We start from the raw sequence: 10,603 nt of genomic DNA, 5'->3' as shown, positions 1-10,603 counted from the left end.
TCTAAGATTGAAAAAGGTGTGAATACATTGGCCAAGATTGAGAAATTTGATTGGAACAGACCTGAGTTTGCTCTTGGAACCCTCTTTTACAACCTTGCAAATGATTAAGTTCTGCATGACAGCTCTTAAAAAAAAAATTTTTGACAGAGGTGATTACAAGTATTTATGTCAACTGGTAGCTTTTTACCTCGGAGCGGTTTTGTTAAACTTCAGGTTTTTACAACCAGGTGCACATCATGAAGCGAGATTTATGGCTGCTCAGGCTCCATCCAATGATCTTAGAGCATTTAAGATTTCATCACAGATCATGATAGATTCACTTTATTTCAAGAAGTACAGAAAGATTGGCAAAGCTCTTAATCTTAGTATTCTCAGACACACTTGGTATTTTACACCAAAGCATGTTATCTTTGCTTAAGCTGACCAGCACCTAGAGGAGAAAGAGAGGATGGAAATTCTTGTGGAATTGTTAAAATATGATGTTGAGATGAAAAGCTTTGATAAAGAATAATCAAAACCTTTTACACAGGTCTGTTTCCTCTCAAAGCTATCAAACTTTGTTTCTCAGGAGTCTTATCTCTTTTTTCTTTATCTTGGTATAACCAAAGATGAAATTCTCTCATGGAAAGAAAAAGAAATTTGAGAAAAATATCAACAATAAGACATTTGTGTCCAGTGTACATCAATTAGCGGTTGTTAATGACTGGGCTGAAAGACACATCAAATTGGTGCAGGATTTTATCAGAAGGACACATCTGAAGACAGGCTCTAAGACACGATGATGGTGGTTTTAGACAACCGGCAGAAGGTGTCTAAACGTGCCACTAAACAAGACTTGAAGAATATTTAGATTAAAAAAAGCGCATTATGCCTATATTTTTATTTTTGAAATATATTTTTTCCAACAAAAGCTTAATAATTCTTGCACCACCAATTTTTTTTTTGTATTCCCTAGTATTTCATTTTAAAAAACATTTTAAAACAATACAATTATAATAAAAAATAAAATAATTATAAACTATTTTCAAAGTTGCAGTAAGTATAGCAGTCAGAATTAATGAATTGGATGATTAACTTTAAGTTAATTTGAATTTTTTATAAAAATATTAAATACTACTGGGATTTCAAATAATAAATGGAAAAAAAACTCATTAAAACTTATATGCGAATTTTTTCTAAAACACCTTCAGCTAAACAGTGAATTTGAGCCCGGATATTTTTATGGTCTACTCGGACCAAATAAGGAGGATTGACATAGTGCACAATATTAAATTCAAAAATTTTTTTTTACTGGGACACCGTAATATATGTATATATATATGTACATATATATATATATATATATATATATATATATATATATATATATATATATATATATATTTATTAGGGTGTCTACATATATATAAATATACATATACATACATACATATATAAATAAAGTACTAAGAAATTATAGCACAACTTCTTAAAATAAGATTGTCATGTAAAGTTTTTGTATGCATTAATCATATTCTTGACAGGTACTGTATTTTTGTAATGCCTTTATATTAGTCATTTAAAATGTGCAGATAAAATTAAAAATTTTGTCCATTAATGCATTGACGCATTGTTGTGTATGATATTTTATTATTTACTAGCCTCATAGTTAATTATTTAAAATAGCAAATCCTATAACTTTTTAATGTTTTTTCAGTAATTTTAAAATTAAAACATAATTTATGAAATGGGTCGCAAATCAGTAAGCTCTGCGTGTTGATAACTTATAAAAAACTTCAACAGCAATTTTATATTGTTGATATTGCTAAACATGCTAAAACTTCCAGGAAAAATTATTTAAAATATTGCTGATAAAATTAAATTGAATTTACCCATGAAAAATCAACCAGGTCAAAGATGTCGTAAATGCACTAATTCTACAGAAGTCCGCTATATAGTGACACTTGCAAAAAAAATCGTACAGATTCGAGTAGAAAAATTGCTATGGAGTTAAATGCTGCAAAAAAAAATACCATTAGTGTAAGAAAAGTTTGTCGTCGTTAGTTAGAAAAAGGGTTGAAAAGTTACACACAGAAATAACATTATCGAAATAAAGATCAGAAAAAGAAGAGCTCACTTAGTGTAAAAACTATGTTGATTGGACTCGAAATTAATGGCATCATGTAATATTTAGTGACGAATCACATTTTAAAGTCATAAGTAGAAAGAATCCTTAGTTTGTATGTCGTCTTCATAATGAAAAAGATTTACCATTTAATTTTACAAGAGCACAAGGTGTTGGTGGAATTATTTCTGTATGGGGATATTTTTCTGCAAATAGAATAAGTTTATTGAAGCTTTACGAAGATTGTTTGAATGCTTCTTGTTATTTAGAAGTTATTACTGAATTAACTGACTATATAGACAGTCTTTTTGATTCTGAAGCTGAAGATTGTTATTTTATGCAAGACAATGTGCCGCGTCACAAAGCAAAAAAAACTCTGGATTGGTTTGCAACAAAGAAAATATTCTTCAGATAAAAAAAATAATTACAACTTTTCATTCAACCCTACATTCAATTTTTATCATTCAATTTTTATTTTACATTTGTGCTGTAATTTTGACCAGTACTTTATATATATACATATACAGGGTGCGGAAAAAGTTCCCGTACAAAAGTTAAATTTTAAAAAATTATCTGTGTGGTGTTTTTTTTCAATATGTAGTGTATTTTTATTCTTTTGTATTCCTTCATATACTTTTAGTATTTTTTAGTATTATTTTGTTTTAAATTAAAGTGTAATTTGTTTCTCGTCTTGTACAGGAACTTTTGCTGTATTTGCTGTTTATATTTTTGTACGGGAACTTTTTCTGCACCCTGTATATATATATATATATATATATATATATATATATATATATATATATATATATATATATATATATATATATATATATATATATATATATATATAAATACACATATATATGTATATACATATATACATACATATATAAACATAAATGCAAAGGTAAGCATCGGTGCACCTACTTTTAAGCAAAGTAGGGGTGCACCGATGAAAGTATTTTTAATTTTTTACCTATAGATTTTTGATGTTCAAACATTTTTAATTCTTTAAAACTCATGAACCCAGGGCAAAATAATAAAATAAAAACCCAAGATTCTTTTTGAGATTTTCCTACCACATAGTACCCAGCTTTGTCACGCATATTTTTTGTGCAACAAAAATCAATTTTAACATTTGAATATCAATAATTAAAGCATTTGAAGCATAGTATCAAGTTTTTACTTAGCAAAAAAATCTATTAACTTAGCATAAATTAACATAACTTAACATAACATAAATTTATTAACTTACTATTATAAGCTTATTTCCTTTTTTAAATTTATTTTATTATAACCCATTCTCAGTCTAAAATTCCAACAAGGCTATTTTACAGTAAAAAGTCTTAATAGCAGTATTATCAGGGACGTGGTGGTGTTCTCTGTCCCTATCACTTACTAAGTGGGTGCTCCATCACTGTACAACTACTACATAAACTAGGCAATAGTTGCTGCCGAATTTAGAAGGTAGTACTAAGCTAAGCAAGGTAGGTAGCACTTGCTAATTAAATTAACATAGTCCATAAAATAAAGAATTCCAGAATTTTAGTGAGCATTTTTATCAAAATATTTCTAAAAAAAGACACAAAAAATCAATTAAAAAAAAAAAAAAAAATAGTGGTCCATTAAATAACTTCTTGGTAAAAAAGTTAACAAACATCGGTCGTACTTATTTCTATTTAGAGTTAAAACAATTTAATTATGTTATTTAATTTTAACATCATTACATAAATAAATTAACTAATAAATAGTCATATATAAATAAGTATATAAATACAAATACATTAAACAATAAACTTAAATAATAAAAATAAACAACTTTAAACAATTTTATTTAATATCTAAATAAAAATGATATTTAATATCTAAAATAATATATATCTAAATAAAAAATATTTAATCTAAATAAAAAAGTTTGAATAAAAAACTATAAAAATTATCATAACCTAATTTAAATTTACACACGTTATACAATACATAATTTACAAACACAATTTAAGAAAAAAGGTTTATCTATTGCATAAACTATGTACACACATAATATGACTATACACAATCTTGAAAAAAACACAACAGAAAAACAATACAAAAACATACTTTAGTGTCTGGGTGATTTTTCCCCCACATGTTAAGCATCATGTTATCTAATTCTTCTTCAGTTAATGTCATCCAAGCATCATCTAAATTTTAATTGTTAATGTTTATTATAATCAATCAATCACTCCATGAACTTAAGTGTAGGTGTAAAAAAAGTTAAAGAAAAAAGTACATAAAAAAAAAGAGTTCCTACATATAAAAACAATAGTGATTATGATGACAATGATGACACTGTATATCCTACTTGCGGTGTCCATTGAGATAGAGGTGATTAGTGGGTATGCTGTGATGCTTGTGACATTTGGCATCTTGAAATTTGGTGTTATGTAAAATGTACTGTGATAACTGAATTAGACGATGTTAAAGTCATGGAGTGGAAGTGTGGCAATTGCTCTAAGCCTATGTAAAAAATTAAGCTTAAAAATTTTTATTGTTAATAGTCTTCTTTTTATTTGCTTGATCTGCCAGACTCCATAGGTGTTGATGATTTTCTGATGTTTTAGTTGACACTTTAATACTTATATAAAACGAGAATATTTTTTCAAAATATTGCACTGACTAGAGCCTGGGAACAAAATACCCTAATGTGTTTGCCTCCTACCCCCATTCGTATTGTTAATGAGACAATAAAACATTTTTATACTACTTTATAATACATTTAAATTCATTACCAGGTTTTTAATTTCATATAATAATCATTTAGTGTTTGAAAGTTATGATAAAGTAAAATATACAACCCCCTCATTTTGGGGAGGCTAAAAATCTCACATGACCATAACTTTTTTTCACTAAAAGATTGTAAGATCAAATTTAAAACCTGTTGATAAATTTAAATGTATTATAAGATAGTAAAAAAAATTTTTTTTTTAGCTGATTGCTTCCACATAAGAGGCAAAGGTGTCAAAATGTTGGGGTATTTTAGTTCACAGGCTCAAGTCACCAGAATATTTTGCAAAACATTCTCATTTGACAATCTGATAAATATATGGTGATCCCTTTATAACAAAAATTAAAATCTTTTAATTACGCTGCAAGAGAAAATTGCATTTAAAGTTATCACCTAATTTACATTAAGAAACTTAATTTTCAAAATGGGTTTCCATTGCTATAAGTCACTAAAAAACCTTTTGTTTTGCCTTAAACGCTGCAAATATTTCTTAACAATATTGTATTAACCTAATGTTTATCTTTTTTTCCTTCTTTTATAAAAATTCAAATTTAAATGAAATAAAATAGAAATATTTTGGTGCCAAATTTTTGCCGCTGAAAAATGTAAACAAATAAATTGTCATTTCTGTTAAAAATTAATTTGTCTTTGTTAAAAAAGGCTTAATTCACCAAAAACTCATGGTGGTTGCAGAAAATTTTTGTTTGTTTTTTGTGTTTGAATAAAAGTGATTGCATATTAACTGATTTTTTGATTGAAAGAGTCAAGAATATTTTTAAGTGTAATATTAATTTTAATGAGAAAATTCCAAATGGCATTTGCAATTCATGTAAAAGCAAACTACAACAGCTTGATATAGTTAGTGTTATTGGACAGATACCAGACTTGTACAATTTCAATTTGATTATCAGGATATTCTGGCGCTTGTCAATGCATAGTTTGTAGGGTGGCCAAATCAAAGCTCAAAGAAAATCTGCCCCAGATTGAGCTTAATATATTGAATCAAAACACAAAAATCTACCCTGAAACTGACCATATCAAAACTTTATGTCCCAAACCTTCATCATCACAGCCAGCTGAAAAAAGATGCAGTATTTGTTTGTCAGTACTTGTGAAAGGACATATATTCTAAGCAAAGTTATACTCAAGGATCATCATGTCACCAATCAAGTTCTGCCCAGGATGGTGGTGTAAAAAAACAGCTGATTGTTTCTGCAGCGAAAGGTATTCCTAAAACATATGAAAATCTTAGGAAAATATTAAGCCTCATACAAATTGAAAGTGTGTCTTACATAATTTCATAAGACATGAAAGCCAAGATTTTATGTGGTATTCAGTCTCACTCTAGCAAACACCCATGTTGCTGGTGTGATGTCGAGTCTGACAACCTTACAAACTCTGGCCAATTAAGAGCATTTAGTTTTTTATGCAATATCTATCCAGGATTCGTCTCTTCAGGCTAGATTCGCCTCTTCAATTATTCAAATTTTGTCCATCCTCCATTAATTAAGCCCTACATGCAATATTCTTGATGTAATTCCTCAAATTCATACATGCTTATTCTTGATGTAATTCCTCAAATGGAACTCTATTTTTTCCTTGGAATCTTCAACCATATTTTTAAGCAACTCCTTGAAATGAGATCAAGAATGGCCAAATCTCTTGCACCTTCAAATGCAAGCATATCATGGGGAAATAAATGCAACAAACTGTTGAAGAATGTTGACATTCTTCAGAGTCTTGCCTAAAAGCATTGTGCATTGCAAGCAATGCCTTTTGTTGATTGCTTCAGAAAGCTTCAACCTGTTAAAAAAGCTTATTTTGGAAAGATCTTGGAGGCAGGATTCTGTCAAAATATTTCAGAATTGAAGCATTCTTACCTAGCTTTTGGAATTTCAATTACTCCCAAAGCACATTAAGGAATTTGCTAAAAAAAATAAAACTGGGCTCAGAGTTTCCGGTGAGCAAACCACTGAATCAATGCATACAAAATTTAAGATCCACTGGCAAAGGTTTAAAAGGCAGCTTTCTCATCCTGAATATGGGGACAAACTTCTGAGTTGTATTATTGATCTTAACAGCAAACACATTTGAAACTAAATTGTTGTGGATTAAAAACTCTCAGGAAAAAATTCTCAGTCAGAGTATATTTTTGTGTGTAATTACTTATTTTTGTCAGAAGATTTACAGTCTTGATATCAAAAAATATCTTCAGTCTTAAACTTGTATTAGTTTAGGAAACTTTGTAATTCAGAGTATATATATTGTAAAATATGTAAAATACATGCACATCTTTTGAAAAAAAGTTGTGTTTTAAATAATGCCATGCTTAAGAATTAACATCAATTTATTATTATTAATTTCTTTTGATTTTTTATCTTACTAAAAATCAAAAGAAATTTGATATATTATATTGTATATTGGTACACTAGTATTGGAATGTATATACAAATATTCTTTATTAATACATAATTTTGTATCTAAGGGATATTAGTTTGTGATATTTGTAAAATTTAAAGCAAAAAAAAAAGTGTTTTTTTGAACTTTTAGCTGTGCAAACACTTTTTAAAAATAAAGGTTTTTGGCGTATTAAGACAGAAACTTTGAATGCAACTTTTTTCCTGCAGACGTAACTGAAAGATTTTAATTTTTTCTTTAAAGTGATCCCTATTACCTATAGAATCACTCCTTATAGGGATTTTTTGGGTCATTTCCAAAGAGGTTAGGACCCCTTTTTGGACAACTGTGTGCTGTTAACACCTTGCAAAAAAAGTCTCTGACTGCCAGTCAGGGGGCCCAAAACATAGCTTAACTCAGTCAAAAGTTGACAGAATATAGTATTATAAAGAAATTGAGAGTCAGCAAGTCAGCTGTGCATCAAATGATTGTCTAGTATGAAGAATAAGGAATCTACACGGACTGGAAGAGGAGTTAAAGACCTAGAAGCACCAGCAAACATGTCAATATCTTGATAAAAAGAATTGTTGTCAGGTCTTTAACAGTTCCATAAAGAAAACCAAATCAGTCAAACAGCTGCAAAGAGGATTAAAAGCGAGCGATGCAGATGGCAGTTTCTCATCATTTATCAAAAGAATTTTCAAACGATTTGAAATCCTACAAACCAAGGCTTACAGCTACCATGAAAACCAAGCATTTGCATTAAAATATTGCCACTGGAAGACCGCACAATGACAAAAGGTATTATTCTCAATTGAGTCTTCCTTTCAACAGTTTGTAGTACACAAGCACCATATCAGGAGACCCTGTAGCAAGCAATTTAACAATAAATATACGTTATTGATGGAAAAACATTCACTAAGTCAAGTGATTTAGGAACTATGTCAAAGAATGGGATCAGTGGTCTCTACTTTTTGACCGCAAGAACCACTATGAATAGACCAAAGTATTTTGAGCTGTTTTCAGATAAGTTCAAACTTCAAATGTAAGTTCATAACTGTAATATTTTCACGCAGGATGAAGTGCCATGCCACCATTCCAAAGTTGCAACCAAATTTCTGGCCATGAAAAAAATCAAAATGCTTGAATGACCACGAAATAGCCCTGATTTCAAATTTATTGAAAATCTATGGATGGAATTAAAAGATAAAGTGTCCGAACAACAACCATCAAGTGCAACAAAGTTGGCTACAGTGATAAAAGAAGTATGGATTAGAGAAATCTTGAAGGAATATTGCCAAATAGACAGTATGCCTAGGTTCATGGAGGTGGAGATCAGAATTAAAGAAACGCATACACAGTATTGAATTTTGGACAATCGACTTATCATAAGTAGTAAAATTGTGTCGCAGTGACATATTTTTCATGATGATTTTATCTAGCATAAAATATACTTAAATGCAATATTGGCATTTTCGTGAAATTTTAAGAATGATTAAAATGAAACTTTGAGATTAAATTGAAAAATGATAAATCACATTTAATTGTGATTTATTAAAAATAATAAATAAATCACCATTCAATCATGATTTATTAAAAATAAATCATGATTGAATGTACATTAGAAAAATCTTATATTTTTGTGATTATAAAATACAATCTTATTTATGACTAGTGAATAATTAAAAAAGAAAATTAAGAAAAATTTTTTATTGCTATTCAAACTTTTATTTTCATCTAAATATTCATAAATACAATTTTTCATAAGAACATATATTTTTTAGATGTACTAACCTTTTGATCTTTTAAAAGATCACATAAACAATACAAAGCATCAAATTACAACTGTTAATGCTTGGGGATCACAATGGTTGGTGAATTTTAATTCATTTTTTATTTGACCTATCATTATTTGTAATGATAGTTGCATTTTCCTGATTTACATAATTTCATTTTCATTAATTTATTTCTTATTAACTCATTTTTTAAGTCAGTATAAAACAATTTTGTTGATTTTTTTTTTAATAACAAGTCAAAATTATAATCATTATTAAGTCAAGATTAAAAAATTACTTGCCATCTTCTAATCCAACATTTTCACAAGCTACTTTAATATCACTAAGATGTTGTCCACTTTCATGTACCAAATCTTGAATAAGTAGACCAATAGCATCACTTCTAAAAATATAGTATAACATATAATAGAGTAAAGTAATATGTGTTTGTAATATTAATTACATGTGTGAGTTTTTGATTGCTGCCTTATCCCTATGTAGCGGCACTCCCTTGCATGTTTTATCTAGATAGTCAGCTGATGTATGTACTGTAGCCTCCACAACTACTTCTTGCAGTGTGATGCTATCAGTGTGTGTCTAATGCTGCATTCATATGTGGGTATGTATGTATATGCATGCATACATTTATATATATATATATATATATATATATATATATATATATATATATATATATATATATATATATATATATATATATATATATATATATATATATATATATATATATATATATACATATATATATAAATATATATATATATATTTTTTTTTTAAACATCTTCGCTTCCAACAAGGCTGCAAGCAACCACTAATTAAAGTTGGAAGTTACTGTAAGAGAAAAGATGAAGATTGTAGAGCAAGATAACGATTGACGGGCGATTTAAAAGATTGCAAATTATATGAATCAGGAAAGCAAGATGAAGGAAGCGAATTCCAAAGAACTGATGTTCGAGGAAAAAAACTAGAAGAATAGGCGTTTTTAGAGCACTTAGGAACAGTCACAGAAAAAGGATGACACTTAATTGAATGACGAGTAACACGAGAATGAATTTTAGTAGATGGCACAAGAGACGCTAGCTCTTTCGAGCAGTGCCCATTATAGTATTTGTAGAAAAGAGAAAGAGAAGCAACATTACAACGATGTGATAATAGTTGAAGGTTGGCTGCAAGAGCAGGTCCAACTATGTTTACAATGCGTTTTTGCACCTTGTCTAAAAGAGAAAGGGCATCATTAGAAGATCCGCCCCAGATATGGCAACAGTATTCCATACAAGGCCGGATTTGAGATTTATAGAGATAGAGAATAGAATCCAGAGTAAGAAAGTGGCGAGCTCAATAAAGAGATGCAACCTTAGCAGATGCTAATTTTGCAACCGATTTGATATATGGTTTCCAAGAAAGATTGGAAGTAAGAGTTAATCCTAGAAGATGAAGAGTAGGTGACTCATCGAGTACATCACCGTTCATAAATATAGGAAGATCTAAATTATTGCGATAACGATTGGCTGAAAAAAATTGAGTTTTATCTGAATTAAAGTT

General features: G+C 28.9%; 1 protein-coding gene across 1 annotated transcript in view; it reads right to left on the bottom strand.

Moving 5' to 3' along the window:
• Positions 1–10,603, bottom strand: part of ecd (ecdysoneless homolog) — a 63,630-nt gene that overhangs the window by 5,187 nt on the left and 47,840 nt on the right. Inside the window, 2 exon segments of the mRNA NM_001280951.1 lie at positions 4,202–4,284; positions 9,343–9,443. Coding sequence (NP_001267880.1) covers positions 4,202–4,284; positions 9,343–9,443 — 184 coding nt within the window.

Source organism: Hydra vulgaris, chromosome 08 (genome assembly GCF_038396675.1).
Source record: "Hydra vulgaris chromosome 08, alternate assembly HydraT2T_AEP".
In the NCBI taxonomy this organism is placed as follows: Eukaryota; Metazoa; Cnidaria; class Hydrozoa; order Anthoathecata; family Hydridae; genus Hydra; species Hydra vulgaris.
Note: the sequence above shows the minus strand (reverse complement) of the source record. Positions and strands in the feature narration are given on the sequence as shown.